General features: G+C 38.8%; 1 protein-coding gene across 8 annotated transcripts in view; it reads left to right on the top strand.

Moving 5' to 3' along the window:
- GAB1 (GRB2 associated binding protein 1) overlaps nt 1-19,534 on the top strand; it is a 71,470-nt gene that overhangs the window by 18,390 nt on the left and 33,546 nt on the right. For 7 of the 8 annotated variants that reach the window (XM_011359433.2, XM_023530248.1, XM_023530247.1 and 4 more), the window contains exon 2: nt 16,880-17,174. In XM_011359433.2, coding sequence (XP_011357735.1) covers nt 17,117-17,174 — 58 coding nt within the window. In that variant the 5' untranslated portion in view covers nt 16,880-17,116. Of the gene's footprint in view, nt 1-13,467; nt 13,501-16,879; nt 17,175-19,534 lie in introns of those variants that run through there. The other variant, XM_023530243.1, reaches the window with a different exon arrangement.

The raw sequence follows: 19,534 nt of genomic DNA, 5'->3' as shown, positions 1-19,534 counted from the left end.
CTCCTCCTTCCTTCTTTTCCCTTCTTCCTCCTCCTCCTCTTTCTCCTCCTCCTTGTCCCTTTAACATTTCTTGTAATACTGGTTAGGTAGTGATGAACTCCTTTATTTTTTTTCGTGTCTGGGAAACTTTATCTCTCCTTCGATTCTAGATGATAGCCTTGCTGGGCAGAGCAGTCTTGGTTGCAGGTCTTTGATTTTCATCACTTCGAATTTTTTGTGCCAATCCCTTCTGTCCTTCAAAGTTTCTGTTGAGAAATCAGCCGACAGTCTTGTGGGAGCTCCATCGTGGGTAACTAGCTGCTTTTCTCTTGCTGCTTTTAAGAATCTCTGTCTTTAACCTTTGGCATTTTGATTGTGATATGTCTTGGTGTGGGCCTCTTTGGGTTCACCTTGTTTGCGACTCTCTGTGCTTCCTTCATTTATATGTCTGTTTCCTTTGCCAGGTTAGGGAAGATTTCTGTCATTATTTATTTATTTTTTTTGCAAATAACTTTTCAATCCCTTGTTCTCTCTCTTCTCCTTCTGGTACCCCTATGATGTGAATGTTGGCACGTTTGATATTGTCCCAGAGGTCCCTTAAACTATCCTCATTTTTTTTTGGATTCTTTTTTGCTCTTCTGATTGGGTGTTTTCTACTACCTTGTCTTCCAAATTGCTGATTTTATCTTCTGCTTCATCTAATCTACTATTGAGTTCCTCTAATGTAGTCTTCATTTCAGTTATTGTATTCTTCATTTCTGACTGGTTCTTTTTTATGTTTTCTATCTCCATTTTTATATTTCCTATCTCTCTACTGATGTTCTCACTGAATTCATCTATTCGTCCTCTAAGTTTATTGAGCATCCTTATAGCCAGTATTTTGAACTCTGTATATGGTAGATTGGTTGTCTCCATTTTTAGTTCTTTTTCTGGAGGTTCGTTCTTTTCTTTCACTTGAGACATGTTTCTTGGTCTCCTCATTTTGGCTGCCTCCCTCTATTTGTTTCTATGTATTCAGTAGATGTGCTATGCCTCCCAGTTTTTGTAAGGTGGCCTTATGTAATAGGCATCCCGTGGAGCCCAGTGGCACAGTCTTCCTGATCACCTGAGCCAGGTGCTCCAAGGGTGTCTTGTGTGGGTTACGTGTGCCTTCCTGACGTAGTTGAGCCTTGATTGCTGTTGGCACATCAGTGGGTAGAATTGACCCTTAGGCTGACTAGCTATGAGAACTGGTTGTGACTACAGCACACGAGCTGTGGGCTGATCCCACAGAGTGAGATTCACTGCAGCGGGGCTTTGGTGCCCGCCGAGTCTGTCCTTGGGTGTGCTGTTTGTGGAGCTAGTTGGATGGTTCTCTGGTGTGGTCTGAAGCTGGTCACCAGGTGTGTTGGTTCTGGGCCCTCTTGGAAGGGGCTACAGTGCAGGTCCAGGTTAGCTGCTGCCTGTGCCCAGCCCAGGGCCACCTAGTAGAAGCTGCAAAGTGATCTGTGCTTGGTCGCTGCCTGTGCTGGGCTTGGAGGTGCCTGGAAGTAGCAATGCTGGGAACCGAGGCCAACTGCCACTTGTGCCGTGTTGGGGCCGTTTAGCAAGAGATACAGGGAACACTGAGGTCAGCCACTGTTTGTTTGGGGTTTGTGGACCTAGCTGAGATTTTGGGGAAGACGATAGCATGGGCCAAGGCCAGCCACTTGTAAGTTACAGTCACCGAAAGAGGTTAGGACCTGTGTGCGAGCTGGATGCGGTAGGTTCTCAGGAAGTCACCAGGTTGGGGCAAATTTGACAGAGACTTGGATTTGATGCCCATCTATGCCTGTGAGCTTCATGGGGAAGAGCTCAACAAAGGAACAAAATGGCAGAGAAAGCTGCTGCTCGAGCCCTCACCCTGAAGTCAGACAGCTCAGTTCCTTCCCATATGTCCCTAGTGCTTTTCGAGCTGCTGCCCCAAGGCTAGAGCTCAGAGCAAGTGTGTCCTTCAGCAAGTCATCAAGTAAGTCTATATATGGGCACTTTAAGAGGAACACCTGGGACTCCAGCAGCTCACCATCTCACCTGGACAGAATCTCCACTGGTTTTCGCAACCAGAAGTTGTGGTGAGTCCGGTGTGGGGCTGAGACCTCTCGGTCCTCATTAGGGACCTCCGCAGCTGAGCTACCCTTCCCAATTCTTAACCGCCACAGGTGGGTGTGGGACCAGCCCATTTGCGTCTCTGCCCCTCCTACCAGCCTCCACGTGGCTTCTTTTTTATATCCTTAGTTATAGGAGTTCGGTTCAATTAGTCCTCTGCTAATTCTCAAAGGTGCTCATTCTGTAATTTAGTTGTAATTCTGATGTGGTCGTGGGAGGAGGTGAGCACAGCATTTACCTACCCCTCCATCTTGACCAGAAGTCACTAAAGATACGGTTTTTATTGTTTCTTGGTTTTTGCTCCACTAAGAATTAGATCTAGTTACCAAAAAGCCTTTACCTCAGCCAAACCTAAGATTTTATCATCTTAATCTTTAAATAAAAATCTCATTGCTTTGCTTTTATGGTCAATTATTCGACAAAATACAGAGGGGTGCTTTTTTTAAAATTCCCTTTGTAAAGCATAGTCAAATTTTAACTAGAGATATTTTGTTTCTCCTGAACTTTCCATCTATTTTTGGAACAAACTACCCTTTGTTCACAAGATAATCTATAAAGAGATTGGCTGATCTTTCATTTTTAAGGTATAGATACTTAAATGCCCAAGAAGTAGAGATATTTATTCTAAGAATGTCTTTATGTTCCAATGCCTAATGTAAATTGAAATAACAAGAATTTTTTCTGGTATAAATCTTATTAGATTCAGTAAGCCATTCTGTATAGCGTGATATTACAATTATTGGTAAACGAGTAATAGCATTTCTATTGAGAGGGTTATACATATATATAAGTCCCCCCTTATCCTTGAGAGATACATTGCAAGATCCCCAGTGGATTCCTGAACCATGTATATAGTAGCGAACCTTATATAGACTATTTTTTCCCCTGTACATATATACCTTTTCATTTAAAGGAAGCACTTATGGCTTTGCCATATGTGAATTGCCATCATCACTACTCTTGCATTTAGGAGATGTTATTAAGTAAAATAAGGGTTATTTGAACACAAGCACTGCGATACCATGACAGTCCATCTGATAACTAAGACAGCTACTAAGTGACTAATGGGTGGGAGTGTGTACAGCATGGAGACTCCGGACAAAGGGATGATTTCATGTCCCAGGCAGGACAAAGTGAGACGGTGTGAGATTTCATCACACGACTCAGAAAGGTGTGCAATTTAAAACTTATGAGTCGTTTACCCCTGGAATTTTCCATTTAATATGTCTCAGATTGTGGTCGACAGCAGGTAACTGAAATCATGGCAAGTGAAACCATGGATAAGGGAGGAACTCTACTATATTTGTTTTGGTTATTATTTGCTTCGAGTATCAATTGTGTGCTGTACCAAATTGGGCAAGGCCTAACAGGACATTCTTTGAGTTAATCAAATATTTTAATTGCTGGAATGTATCTGAGATGCTGTGCTAAGTAAGAAAGCCCATGGTAAATAAATATCTTGTGTTTTCACAATCATCAAATGTATTTTCTTAATTGGATTTCAGGAAGCATAAAAGTGAGGGCTTCACCTTTCTTTGTATAATTCTACCATGGTAAGCAAGACCTGGAAAAAGTCACAAAATGAATTAGAATTGTTGTCTTCAAAATGGGTATACTCTTGCAGCGTTTGGGATGTGGAGACTTTACATATATGTATATATTCCACTCGACTTCCTGTCTGCATTTATTTTTTGCGACGGCATCTACAGATTTAGGAGTGAGGAAGGGGAAAGGGACTGTTACACTGGGGAGTGTATGTGTGGAACAGAAAACAGAGGCAGGATATCCCCCTTCAGGATTTCAAGACGGTCCGATCCTACCACAGAGACTTGGGGGTTTGTGGTTTTCTAGAAGTCCTTTTATCAAATGAGGGAAGAGGTACCATCTTTTCCTTTTCTACTCACCTTCCCCATTCTAAATCCACCCCTTCTTCACTCTAGTTAAATGATACCAATTATGTATCTAAAGTAAAATACTGAAATGTGAATTTCTGTGGCGAAGTGTGGGATGTCCTGAGGATGTCTCTGAAAACTCAGAGCCAGTCCCTGTACTCTGAACTCAAGGTTTATATTTAGAAGACAGTGTGGATCCTGTATTTTTAAATGCTGTAAACATGTTTGTGTGGTTATTTTTAGCTTCTGCAGACTTTAGTGAACTCCCAAGTTGGCAAGTCGGACACAGTCAGTTGTTGTCTGTTACCTCAGATGCCAGCACTTTGTGAATGACTCTGATTGTCTCACAGGGTTTCTAACATGTTTAAAGCAGATAAGTGTGTAAGTTATCTTGTGTCAACCGCATGTGATATATCTATATATTATTATATATGCTGCACATATTTCTTTTTTAGCTTTTATGAACCGTATAACTTGGGTAACAGTTTTGTTTGGAGTTCACAGTAAGTCGAGTCCTGCCAAATGGTGCTGTTATTCCTCTGGCAGAAACAGCTAGTCATTTTCTCTTCCTCCCAACCCTTCTCTTCTCATCCTCGAGCATTAAATCATGCATACACAAACCCTTACAGCTGCTGTTATTTTCAATCCATTGTATCTACTTCCTGTTGGTCAAAGGTTATAAGGCTTGGGTAGTGTAGAGGGAGATGGAAAGTTGTTGGGAAAAAGAAAGCTTGCCTCATTTTAGGGCTGACACGCCATCGAATGGGCAAGAAAACACTGGATGTGTTGAAAACAAAAGGAGGTAAATGGCCAACAGCTTTTCTTGTATGATGAGATTATTACCTGTACATTCTGTGAATGAAAATGCATTTTTCCCCCAAAGAATCATGTTTTGCAAAAAGTGTGACAGCCCCCTCTGCCGTGGAGGCGAAGGGGAGGTCAGCAGAGGCAGCAGCGCTGGGGCAGAGTCTCCTACAGTCCCATCAAAGATCTTGATTTCACGATCTGTGGAGCGATTCTTTGTCTCGTGTTTGACTTTGTATTGAGTTCTCCTTTTTCGATGAGGTTCTGCTTCCTTGCATCTTGAACTTAATGTGTTTTATACTCAGTGACTCCAGAATGCATAATTTCTCTTTGGAAGTATGACTTTCTAAGGAAACCTGTCATTACCACCTATGTTTTGTTCCGGGAGCTTTAGACTGAGTTTTATGTTTGGAAGAAAACTATACGCAGCATTATTTTGACTGATCGCATGTAAATGTAATTATGGAAATTTAGAATCTGTTTTTGCAACACTTCAGTGCTTTTCCTTTTGTTCTTCAGGTGTCAGTGTTGTTTTTGAACACTGGTCCAAATCTCAGCGTATCAGTGTTTTACTTTATTGTAAATTATGAATGTTCAATAAGAGAGTTAGAGGAGAAAATGAGAACGTCTTTGTATGCTTTGTTGGAAACTCGAAACGCTAGCTCTACCCCAGAATTATTTTGGATTGGATAGCTGAACAGAAAGAGAGTTCGGAAATTCATTGGTTTTATGGAAGATAAATTTTTATTTAAAAAATTCCAGATTGTTATTAGTGTAATGTTATTTTTTTTTTAAATCTGTATTTAAACAAACACGTTCTTTTCCAAAAAACAGTAATTACAACAGCATAGGTGACATGGATTTGTGGGACAGAGTTTGTGGAACACAGTAAATAAGGAAATAGGTTCACATAATTGTTAGTGTCTCAGGCACAACAGCTTACATACAGTAGCACTACACAATTTAAACATTAATTTTATTTTGTATTTTCTTATCATTTAGAGCCACAGTTCTTTAATAATTGGTAATGCTTCTTTCTCAAGTCAAAGAAATGGCCTTTAAAAACTGCACTGCCCATGTGATTGCTCGGCCACTTGTGGCTAAATTAAATTTAATAAATTAGTAAATCAATTCCAGCTGCTTTTCAAGTTCTCTATAGCCACATGTAGCTAGTGGCTACTGTGATGATCAGCACAACCATTTCCAACATTGCAACTTCCTACTACTTAAAGAAAAATATTTAAGTGAAGTTCTCACATCTTGTTCTTCAGTTAAACATGAACTTTCATACTATATTTCATAGCACGTGGCATTTTGCCTTAATTCTCTCAAATGACATTACATTCTACCCACAGAGACTGGAATGTCACAACACACACAAAATGCTGAATATGTATATATATGTTGTATATATATGAATATATATGTATCAGAATCTTTAGAGAGAGAATATATAACTATGTGTGTATAAATATATTAATATAAATGATGTTTTATAACTAAAATATGTAGACATTCTTATAATGCTGTAGGCACTATCTGAAGTTGTGAGTTCCTAATATTAGCATATTGGCATGGTTTCATATCGACTTGTTCTTTGATTAAGTTTCACTTTTCGTTGACTGAACCTCATAGGGGTGGAGATTTGATAGGATTTATGGCTGAACTCTTACAGCGATAAGAAGGCCCACTGTTGGTTTGGCGTGTCATCCATTTTTGTGAAGACTAAGTTAGTGAAGAACAGAGATAGAATCATCTGAGTCGCCAGGAGACATTCATTTATTTGTTCATTCATTCAGGTAACACACATGCCTTTTAAGCCACCAAGTCCTTGAAATCTCTACACTAGGCTAAGCACTTAGAGAGGAATAAGACAGGGTCTTGGGGGGGGACTGATTGCCATGCGGGAGGAAAGTAGTCTGATGCAGGTTTGCACAAAGTGCTGTGGACACCTGGTGGAACAGTCAGCTCTACCTTGCACAGGTGACAGGGAAGCCAGAAAATATGGGAAAGAAGACATGGCTAGTATTCCTCCTCACCAGATCCCATCTACTCCAAATGGAAAAGATTAGTTCTTTGCCAAAATCTCTCAGTATTTTGGAAATTTTGCACACCATCAGGGGAAAAAAAATCTTTAGAATACCATTCCAAAGTGTCATTTTAATGAATATGTAAGACGCCTTTATGACAATATATCATAACGTATTTACTCAGTTGCCTGTTGTCACTGATCATCGGATTTGCTGGGGACTGAGCTATTTCCCAGGAGGTGGAACTTTCATTGCTGAAACCAAGACAGTTCTGGGAAAACTGGCGTGATTGGTCACCCTACCTGCTACTGAATGTTCAGATTGTGTCAAATATTTACTAATATACACAAGACTGAGTTGAGTATTTTGGCACCTACATATTTACCTGCATTTTGCATTTCCTTAGGTGAGCTTCCTAGAAATAGAATTAATGGTTCAAGGAAAGGACTCTGGGCATGTTCGGGGCTCATGACAGTGCTCACAGCCCTTTATTGCACTTGTACTGTATACATTTGGATTGGTACGAGTCTGCCTGAATATTTATGCCACTTCTGCCCCCACAGGTGCTTAGGCAGGTAGATATGCAGAAGACAGAGCCAGGTACACATTATGCTCTATCACTAGCTGCAGCTCCCATTCTAAGCCTCTAACTGGCCAGATTGCATATGACTCCAACTACCTTCTGTCTAGGCCAGAGGCGGGCCAAAGCCGATTCCAAGAGATGGCGTGGATTCCCCAACCCCAGTTTCCTGTGACCACATGTATACTCACTGACTCTTACTGTACATGGTAGTAAGGAAAGGGTGACATTAGACAAAACCCAAGGCAGGGGGTCTTTCTTCCCAGTACAGGTTTGGCTTCGCCTCGCTCCAGTCACACAGGACTTTGTAAACCAGGCTCCTGCCGCCTTTCAGCCTCCTCCTGGCCAGGGCAAAGCAGCCTGACACCCCGTTTAGAGTGTGCCCCCACACCCCTGACCATTGAGAATTTCGATGAGCTATGACCTACTGTAAAAATACAAGTGAAAATATACACAACCTGCCCCACGGTGCCATACTGAGAGTTAATGCCGGGAGGTGACCTGTTTCTCTGTGGGACTTTCGTAACTCAGTTTCCCTGGTTGGGGTCCAAGGGCCTCACACCAAACTGTTCTTCGCAGTAAGAAGCATCCAAGCCCAGTCCTGTTTCAGGCATTCTAATGTGTGCCACAGGAGGCTTGTGAGCCCTTGAACCTGCGGATGATATTCATGTGCCTTTTTCTAAGAAAAGTTTTCATCGCTTTTATCAGAGTCTCAAAAGAAATTCATGACCCAGAAAAGGTGTAAGAACTATGTACTTTGTGTTTATTAAATATGAGGGAGTGTTTGTCATTGCTTTTCTGTTTGTTTTCTGTAGGATTTATTCCAGGCTTTTGGGGTGGACATCAGTTTAGCAGTGATCTCAACAAGTAAATTATATGCACTGTTAAGTAATCATTTTAAATTCCCTGAATTTTCTCTCCCAGCTGCTATAGGATTTTTAAGTTAATTTGGTTTTTTTTGGTTGTTGTTGTTGTCGTTGTTAGTTTTGCTATTATGAAACTGTTTCAGGTCCAGCTAATTTGTTTTTGTCCAGGCCATGTATGTAAACTCCTATTTAAAAGGTTTGTGAAACAGTTGTTAGCCTACATCTGGGCTTTGTTCTGCATTATTTTTGGTGTATTCTTTTGTTTATATTACTAAGCTAAAGTTAGCACAGATCATACTAGGCTAGAAAATGGTGACAATAGTTTGAAAACAGGAAATTTTAGGCTTGTGTGTGTTCGGAACAGATGATCATAATGATAGAGCTGGTGGAGTGGAGACTTCCACCAAACCTGTTTTTTCCTTATTTTGCTCGATGAGAAAAGATGGTGCTTCCTGGAAAACAACTCAAGTATTTTAAAGCAAAGAATTTTCTTTTTTTTCCCTGTTTCATGGTAATTTGTTTATCTTTATAGTAGTTACCTTGGTAGTATTATTATGGAAACTTAATATTTTTAATGGGCGATTCCCGCAGTGCTTTTTTAGGTATGGAAATATCTAAGTATATTACCATTTACTGACATGGTTTGTAAAGAAAATTAAAGTAGAATGAATATTATAACGACCGAACTTTATGGGAAGAAGAGGAGAAATTTGTTCTTCTATTTTAAGTGCTCCCAACTTTCTTTTTTTTTTTTAACCCCCAAAATTCCAGTCTTTGAAACAAAGTAGTTATACTCTGTTTGTCTAAACTATTTCCTGACTAAGGCTCCTTCCAGATGTATCCTGGAATTCTATATTTAAAAGAAAGCTTAAATTCATTTTTCAGTTGCAGAGTAAAAAGAAGAGTGTGCATTTCCATACGTACATTAACTTTGTTTTGTGAACATCGTTCCTAGATTTTAGAAAATTAAAAGACTTTTTTAGAGCATTTTTAGGCATAAGCTTTTTAAACACATAGTATTTTTTTTTAATTATAAGAGTAATAAATGGAAGCTCCTTGAAAAATCAGAATATAAAAAAGCATATAAAATAAAAATATAAAACTTGTCTGACCCTCCCATCCCTATTCCTGGAATTACCACATTAAATATTTCTGGTATTATCTCCTTCTAAACTTGTTTCTCAAAGCATGGTGTGTGTGTGTTTTGTGTGTACAAAAATAAATCATTTCAGACAAGTGGAAAATCATATAGCATATGTACAGTTTTGCTTTTCTTCGGTTAACAATTATCTTGTTTGTATTTTCACATATACGGGTCAATCTTGCTTTTTAAAAGCTGGCATCAATTTATTATTGTATAGATGTCTCATTATTTAAATTTAACCTTACCCTGCTGACGAAATTTAGATTAAAACCTATCTTACTAAAAACAGAATTTAAAAAGAATTAAAATTATTTCTTCAATTAAAATAATTAATTAATTAATTTTAAAAATGAAATAAAAATAAAATGAAATAGGATTTAAGTTTTAAAAAAAATAAAAACAGCATTTTTATCTTGGCAAACACGTATCTTCAACCCTAACATTATACAGATTTCTGAGATTATACATAAATTTTGCATTCTAAAGAATTCTCAGTAATGGTCTTCTTTCCTTGAATATCAGTTGTGAAATACCTTTTAAGAGATTTCAAAATTAAAAAGTTCCACTGCACTTTCTTTCCCAGTTCTCTAGGATATTATAGGGTCAGTAAAATTACAGTGGTGCTGTTTCATGATGGAAGGGCTATTGGTTCAAGAATATAGAAGTACTGATCTTCTTCAGGTTACCAGATCAAGGTCAACTCTAGGGTTCAGCAACTAGCCGCCTAAATACAATAGTCATCAGAGTACTTTCTGAAGTGTTGTAAGACTTGTTAGGGGGCTACATAGGGACCTGTATGCTAGAGCTCCAAAGAGCTGGAGCAGGTAGGTGCATTAACCCTGGGGGAGATGGGGGGAGTTGAGGAAAGCTTCAGAGAAGAAATCTTGAGCTAGGTCTTGAAGAGTGAGTAGGTTGCTCTTTGGAGGAGAGAGATAGGATGTGTTAGATTAAAAACAAAGCAACAAAATGCAAAGCCATGGAGGAGGAAACGAACCACGTGGGTGCTCGCTGCAGCCATCTCTGGTGGTGAGAGGAGATTGGAGAGGTGAGGTGGGCAACTATGGTTTTGAAGAACCTTTTACACCATCCTGTGAAAGGCGTAATGACAGCTCTGGACTTCTCTTTCCTTTCTTTGAGATCCCTTCATTTAAGTCTACTGGCTCTCCACGATCATTCCGATGAACAGAAAACGTTAAAAGCATCCCATCCAGGCTTTGAGGGCTTCACAATGTGTGGAGTGCTGTCTCAGATACAAAAAGATATAAGCAATGGGCTTGGCTTTCCAGGAACTTTGATGTCTAGTTGGGAAGATAATTCACAAACATTTGGAATACTTGGAAATGTACATAGTATAAAATAACAGGTGTTTTCAAACTGTCCGTAGCAAAGCAAGAAACATTTCAGGGCAGTAACCGATAGGGTGCTCAGAGTTCAGAGGGAAGGTGTGGTGAGGAAAGGGGAAGGTTTGTATGGAATCTTGAAGAATGGGTGAGGTTTCCAGCAGTAGAAAGGAGTTCAGACATTCACCAGTGGGATAAATATTGTGAACGAAAATAAGGAGGGAGATACAAACCACACTGGGAAGAACAGAAGGCATGAGAAGATAGATAATTAGACATATGCTTGAAAGGACCTCTGTTTTGTTTTGTTTTGTTTTTAATTCTATTTAAAGGAACATCCTAATTCTGTCTATCGATTAGATGGTGGTGCACAGTCTTGGTGGCACAGTAGGATCACCTCTTGAGCACTTAAAGCTACCTGTGTCCAGGACAAGCCTGGACCCCCAGACTGTAATACAGTGGATCAGATAAGGCCCTGGGCATCAATTTTTTTTAAAAAAAAAAGTACTCCAGATATTTGTTATGGCCAGTTAGAGTTGAGAATCACTGGACCACCCAGACGTCTTTTTTTTTACCCACCATACATTGGCTATTTCTTCAATAATTAGTTCTAACAGTAAAGGTACAGGGAAAGGATTAGGGGGTCTTGGCAAGTGTTACCCCAGGCATGTTTTCCATCAGTGATACCATAGAGACTCAGAAAACAAGTGTGCAGCACTACCATGTTTTTCTTTATTACTGAGCCCATTGGCCATTTAAGCAAATTAGGCATATTTTGTGAATTTGTTAATATTGTAGCAGGTGATGGTTTGGAGCTAATCCAGATTGAATTTTTTTTCTTCCCACTATGGAAGATCTATATAAGTAGGATGGTACTACATCCATACCTTCTTGCCAATATATACATACACACCCATACTCTGTAAGGGTGTGGGATAAACCTATCTTAAGATCTTCCTTCAGTGCGACAAGACTATCTTCAGTTTAATGTACACAATTTGCTTAACTACAGAAAGTATTTCGAAGAACAACTTCTTTAAAATGAAGTTTAAAATACCCCTTATATCCGTAGAGGTTTATTATTATTTTTATTCTTAATTTATGGTTTATACACCTCTACCTTGCTTGACAGTTCTTATCAGCCAAATTACAAATGGGCTGGGCAGACTGCAGTCATGTCATTATCCCCACAAAGCGTAGATAGTGCGAGAACTTCCATATTTTTATCCTTGCCTCTTTGATTGGCATGTTCAGCAGACATTGACTGAGCACCTCCTTGGGACTAGGCAACAGGAAAAGAAAGATGAAAGTTGAAAAGACGGGTCCAGCCCTCAAGAAACTGACTTGTAGGGATGTCAAACACCATAACTAGGAATGAGTTGGAAACAGAGGGAGAACTTGGAGGGGCCTGCTCAGGGATGCTTCCCAGAAGTGGTCTGAGCTGATTCTAGGAGGTGGTTTATGTGCCCAGGGGCAACATGTGTCAAGGCCCGTGGGAGTACAGAAGCGGAGTGTTAGGGGAACTGCAAGCATTTCGCATGTGGTTGGAAGGCAGAGGCAAGAAGCAAAGCTCAAGAGAGGCCTGGACGGACCCTTGTGCCCTGCCAAAGGGTTGGGCTTTGTCCTGCAGGCATGAGGCTGAACATAGGGAATGGGTACATTGCAGTGGAGGTACTCCAACATTATGAATATTTAGCTTAGTAGTGCGATCGAAATGTATTTCTACTGGGATCGAGGACTATTCATGCTGTTCTGTTTTGATGCTAATGTAGCCAAAGTTAATCTGGAAACCCTGAAATGCGACACTGGTGTCAGAGTATGGTGCTTTTAAGCTACTTTAAAATGCAGACCCGCTGATGAAGTCTTATTACTGCATCACTTATTCAACTTAAAATTGCAGTGGCTAATGCCTATAAGACATGACAACAACGCAAATCTTTGCGCAGTTTTTCTAAGCAAACCAGCTCGTCAGATAATTTTTCACATGAATTTTGTTGAAAATTGCTTTGAGTGCTTGGTTTTGAAGGTTTCCAGAAAACTTGTCTCTTTTGTCTTTTACTGCTCTGCGGGATTGGTGAGGCAGTGTGCAGCTTTCTCTGGGGCTACCAAGGCAGCAAGAATAAAAATAGGGCAAACTTTAAGAATCCCAGATATTTTCAGATAACAAAGACTGATTTATGTGCGCCCATTTTGTGCTCTGACAAAACACAGAGGAGCTTTTGTGCTGTGATTAGCAAGGGTGCTGATGTCAGTTCTCTTGTCGAGCATCAAGCTTTATTCTGTGGCTAAATTGTGCTTTGTACCATAATCCAGAGAACCTTTGTATCTGCCTTATTAAAGTGTGTAGTTTATGTAATTGCTTTTGTTTTCCAGTTTATTCTGTGCCAGATTCAATGAGAGTGACTCATTTTATGACTGAGACAAACATTCACATTTGGACCATGTTAAAAATAAATAAATAAGTGGCAGGTGCTGCTTGGCTAAATTCTGTGTTTTAATGCTGTAATTTCCTGCTGTAAAGGGTTTATCTCTTATATTATGTCTACTCAGGCCCCTGTAATCACTAGCCGAATCTATCTAGTGCACCTTACTTCATTGCTACTCATTTCTTGGCTATTTATTTTGGTTTCCAAGGGCCTTTTAAATTTTAACAATGTCATTTCAACAAGGAAGCAATAAAATGGATGGGGAAGCCACGGTTAACCAGAGACAAAGAATGACACATGAGCTATAGCAAAAGGGTACGTTTCGTTCTTTTCTCTTTTTGTCATTGTCCCGAGGTGTTTTGGGCATATTTACCTTATTATGTATATGTTCAGTATTGGAGTTCTTTTTCGCAAGTGGAAGAGGTTTCGAAAACACATCTTTCTGTTCAGCGTGGCCCTTATAGCTAATCTGATATTCTCAAAAACTTTACAACTTTATAGTCACAGGGGAATTCTATTTATTGCACAGATATTTCTAGGTACCACGTACTGTGCCGTGCATTGACTGTGCAGTGGCAAATAAAGCAGACATGGTCATTGTCTTCTTGGACTTTACAGTCTGCTTAGGGAGTTAGATACTGAATAAGTAAACACACAGAAAAGTTGAATTGCAGAATTACAAAAATCACTATATAGGTAAATAAAGATAGTTGTCAGAACTATGCCCTGCTTTACATCGGGGGTGGTTGGGTTGAGGGTTAGGAAAGGGAAGGCCTGAAGGTGAGAGTCAGGCCTATGCAAAGTCCTTGAGGCAGGAAACAGTTTGGCATCCTATAAACCGTATGATTAGAAAGGAGAAGTGACAGTTGACAAAACGATTATAAATGATCTATGCAAGCACAGCAGTATGACACTATTTAGTATGGTGGCAAATGACCATCTATACAGTCCAGTACTCTTTGAGAGCTTCACTAAAGTACAGCATAGAAACCAATGCCTGCAGTACCCAGCCTCATCACTGGGGAATGGATGAATTATGCTCAATGAATTACATAGTAAGACATTTTAGAAAGATTTCCATGTGAAACATTAAAGTTTGAAAAAGTCATTTCTGTATTTAAAGACAGAAGCTTCGCTATCTGGAGAAATCACTTACTAAAAAATATGATTCCTTGATGGCCCTGGGTAAACGACATAATACTATATTTATTTTTTTGTTTTTACTTCTCTATTACTTTTTCAAGCTGTCTGCTTGCTTGGTAAGGAGGTATCCATAAAGGCGTAATTGTATTAAGAAAAGATATTTATTTATTTTGAAGTAAATAGATACATATTAACTGAATGGTTTTTATTTCCAGAAATAAAGGATTGAGGTGTTGTGTGACTGGTTGTCCACCATGATCTCCAAAATCATAAGAGTATATGATTTCATTTGGGTTCATAAATTGTCATGTTTCTCAGTCCTTCCACTTTCTGGAGTGTCCAATCTTACTTCACATGTTCAGTTTGAAGTAGAGAATGCCTCTTTGTAGATGACTGAGACTTCTTAAAATAGGTGTCTTTGTGATCTAGCTGACTGCCAGCTGAGGAAGACCTTCAAAGAGGACTAAGGATTAATTTTTTTTCCTGGGCAGAGATGTTAGGTTTAAAGGCTGCCGAAGCCGACTGTTTTAGGCATTTGGTTCTGCTTTTGCTGTTCGATTACCATAGATTTTAGGGAAGATAATAGTAAAAGAATTTTAGGCTTCTTTAGGCATAGTATTAAACTCAAAATTCCCAAAACTGTGAAGGGAGTACATGGTGATTATAGGTCCAGATTGCCAATATATGTTAGTTGGGAAGAGAAAGACTAAAAGAATGTTGTATCCCATACTTAAGAATACAGCTCTTATCCATGTAGTCTGAACAGCAGTCTGGCCAAAAGTAAGACACATCCTATTTCTTTGCTTACTTTTCAGGTGAGAAAACAAGAAAGCTTCTACACACATTTTTACCCTTCAGACTCCTTGTTCCCACTGAGAGAGAGAGTGAGAGAGAGAGAGAGAGACCCATTGCTTAAAATATGAAGGAGTCTTTGAAGAAGTACTTTTATGTATTCTTTATGGCATAATTTTAAGGCATGAACAAATATTGCTTTAAAAAATCGTGGTAAGATATACATAACATAAAATCTACCAGTTGAATCATTTTTAAGTGACAGTAGAGTGGCATTAAGTACATTCACATCGTTAGGTAACCATTACTAACATCCATCTCCAGAACTTTTTCATCTTTCCAAACTGACACTGTACTCGTTAAACATTAACTTCCCATCTCCCTCTTTCCCCAACCCCTGGCTTTCTGCCTTTATGAATTTGATTACTATAGGTACCTTATATAAGCAGAATCATAGAGTTTTTGACCCTTTGCCACTGGCTTCTTTCACTTAGCATAGTGTCTCAAGGTTCATCCATGTTGCAGCATGTGTCAGAATTCTTCCCTTTTATGGCTGAGTAATATTCCATTGTATGTATAGACTTCATTTTGTTTATCTTTCACTCATCATTGGACACTTGGATGTGTCCATTGCTTCTGCCTTTGGACTGTTGTGAGTAATGCTGCTGTGAATATGGGTATACAAATACCAGTAAGACTTTGCTTTCCATTCTTTTGGATGTATACACACAAATGGAATTTTTTGAGGAACTGCCATACCATTTTCCACAACAGTTTCACCCTTTGATATTTCTACCAGTGGTGCACAGAGGTTCCAATCCCTCCACATCCTGGCCAACACTTGTTATTTTCTGCTTTTTTGATAATAGTCATTCTAATGAATACGAAGTGGTATCTCATTGTGGTTTTGATCTGCATTTCTCTAATGGTAGTGATGTCGATTGAACATCATTTCGTGTGCTTATTGGACAATTGTATATCTTCTTTGGAGAGTCTTTTCAAGTCTTGTTGTCCATTTTTTAATTAGGTGGTTTATTTTTGTTATTACTGAGTTGTGGGAGTTACTAATGTATTCTAGATATTACTCTCTTATCGGATAGGTGATTTGTAAATATGTTCTCCCATTCTGTGAATTGCTGTTTTACTCTGCTGATTGTGTCCTTCAATGTATAAGAGTTGTAAATTTTGCCATAATTCAGCTTACCAATTTTTCATTTTGTCTCCTGTATTCTTGGTGTCACATCTAAGAAATCATTGCCAAATCTAATGTCATGAAGCTTTTCTTCATGTTTTCTTCTAAGAGTTTTATAATCTTAGCTCTTGCATTTCGCTAAGTCTTTGATCCATTTGAGTTAATTTTTATATGATGTAAGGTAAGAGTTCAACCTCATTATTTCGTATATAGATATCTAGTTTTCCTAGCACTATTTGTTGAAACCACAGCTTTTTCATAGTTAGTAAAAACTAAATCTCCCTTGTTTTGTTGACTTGATAGTTCATCAACAAGTGCAATATATTCTGATATCTTATTAGAAGATCTAATAGCAAATAATAAATATGTGTAGGTACACACATTATCAAGTTAATTGGGGCATCAGTAAACTTTGCTGGAGTGGTAGATAATTCTACAGAAACGAAGAAAACATGGGAAGTGACTTTCTCTAGATAAATGCATTTGTCAAATTGATTCGATAAATGAGCATCTTCTTGAAAATTTTCTCAAATTAATACTAGGTGGTTATTTCTGTTTTGTTTCTAGGCATGGAAGAGGCGATGGTTCGTGTTACGCAGTGGCCGTTTAACCGGAGATCCAGATGTCTTGGAATATTACAAAAATGATCATGCCAAGAAGCCTATCCGTATTATTGATTTAAATTTATGTCAGCAAGTTGATGCTGGATTGACATTTAACAAAAAAGAGTTTGAAAACAGCTACATTTTTGATATCAACACCATTGATCGAATTTTCTACTTGGTAGCAGACAGTGAGGAAGAGATGAATAAGTGGGTTCGTTGTATTTGTGACATCTGTGGGTTTAATCCTACAGAAGAAGGTAAGTTCAAGATTTTGTTATTCAGCCTTTCTCTTTTATTACTACGTTTTAGAACTGTTATAAAATTCTTTATTTCAGTTACGCAATACAATATTTTGGGTTTTTTATAATAGTAACATTTGGAAAAAGCAACTAAACCCTTTAATCAGTATGGGGAGAAACTATTTATAGGTTTTAGAAAGAAAAAGTTAACCATTGTGGAGCAGTGTCTAAATGTCCTGAAGGAGACGTTGCAAGAAAACATACTATTTAAGAGAATTTCTTGAGTTCCTATATAAATATTCAGTTGAACCTTATAACACAACTGATATTTGACTGTTTTTGACCTCTTAAAAACAGCATTTTCATGTGGCTCAGCTTAATTCTTTAGACGTTATTTTTAAACCTATCTTGGATTCTGAAGTTACAAAATAGCCAAGGTAATTTTCAATACCTCTGAAAAGCATATGAGAATCAGCCACAAAACATGATGAAAAGGTAACAAACAACTGCATTTACTTAACACAGAGGTCCTAAAAAGAGCACAGAGGAAGAGGGGTCTCAGGATTTGGATAAGAGTTAGTGAAGAAAGCTCCTCAGAAGAAGACAAATTGGCGATCGTGGACTTTTGAAGAAAGTCGTATTTCTGCATAAATAAAGGAAGGGGTGCAGAACCCCTCAGCCTTAGGGATTAGGGAGAGGAAGGACCAAGAGGTGGCAGAGAATTCTGTGTGCCTGGAGCAGAGGGCCATGAATGATAAACGCAAGGGGAGAATTGCTTGAGGATCTGAGATTTGGGGTGCCCCTCTTGGGAAGAGCTGAGTGATTACAGGTCTCAAGAAGAATTTTACAAGTGAAATTCCTCCCCAGGTGCCTTCCTATAGCTATCCTGACAGCGTCTCCCCTGTCCTCTTCTCTACTTTTCTTTTTTTTTTAAGCAAACACTAAGAACCTATGTAGGGGACTCTAGTAAAGTTTAGGTTTGCAGAGCCAAGGATCAGGAATAAGGTCTTCGACCTTATTATTGTCATAGTTATACTTGTGTTTGCAAGCGTACATTTCCAAATACCTATATTTAGGAGTGCTCAGTGCAGTGTGGAAAAACTAAATTAACAATCAACATCAAGTTTTGGACTGAAGCGAAACAGTAATCATCTCTAATTAGCTCAGGTCAGCATGCTGCTTCCGCTCTGGCCAGTACACAGTCCAGGAGAAGGGCCTTCCAGGCCTGGGATTGGCCCAGTGGGCTGGGGGAAACCCCTTGGTGAGGAACCCAGAAGGTCCAAGGGAGCAGCACTGAGAGGGAAGGGGGCATCCAGTTTAGACAGGAGGCAGCTAATGAATTAAAGCTCTTTAACAGAGCGCTAGTGATTAAAAGCCTCGAAAAATTGTTTCATGTAGAGCATTAAGGCTTCAGTCGTTTTTGTGAAGTTACTAAATATGCTCACATTTTAAGTAGGTGTGGGGTATTATTTCTAACTCCAATTAAACTCCTTTCCTTTCTTGTTCGCATGTATCATCTATATTTGAGTGCAGTGGGGGATTTTAAAGTTAAAGTCTCAAATGAGATAGCTTCCTATTTAATGGTTACTTAATAACCACTCGGTAATAATAATTATTGGATTTAGACATCACATTAGTTTTGTCATGTGATGGATTTTCAGTTAAAATAATTTTAGTTGTCGTATCATCTTTTTGTTGATGTTGTTCTTTTGCCTGCTACCTGTTCAATTTAGAATTTGTTTTGGGGACATAAAGGCAGACTTCTGTCCCTGTTGGTTGCTTGTATAGATTCAGCTAATATAAAAGACTAAGTAGGTGTCCTTCTGTCTGCTTTTGTTTTCTTTATGATTCTCCTGAATATATTTAAGAAAAGAAATGAGATGCTCTCTTTTAGAGGTGGTACATCCGTCAGTCAAGGAATGTGAGGGTCTAATTTTTGGAAGTCCATTAGTGGGCGAGTAGAGTTGAGACCCCCAAAACAAGAACTTCTAATGTTCAAGTGTCTCAGATAACTTTGCAAGTTTTACGGCATGAAGTCTGGTCCATTCGTCCAAGATTCTTACCATCTGGGAGCTTGATGAACACCCGGTCAGCTCTGGGAAGAAGAAAAGCTTTGTCTGCTTTAGGAAGTTGTTTCAATAATTTATGAAATTTTTTGAATTTGCCAGCACGCTGCTTAGGCTTTGGGCATTTACTCAACCGATGTATGTTCGGCGACACTGGTTAGGGGATCAAATGATGAACATTACATACGTGGAACAGAGCATCTAATAGGAGAAGATTCATATCCAAAATAATTCATCACAGTCGTTGATGAGTGTAACATATAGGTAACACATACATATACATAAAATTATACTTTAATATATATTTAATTT

This window comes from Pteropus vampyrus, unplaced genomic scaffold (assembly GCF_000151845.1).
Source record: "Pteropus vampyrus isolate Shadow unplaced genomic scaffold, Pvam_2.0 Scaffold47, whole genome shotgun sequence".
Lineage (NCBI taxonomy): Eukaryota > Metazoa > Chordata > Mammalia > Chiroptera > Pteropodidae > Pteropus > Pteropus vampyrus.
The sequence above is the reverse complement of the archived record's forward strand: the minus strand, read 5'-3'. Positions and strand labels throughout refer to the sequence as shown.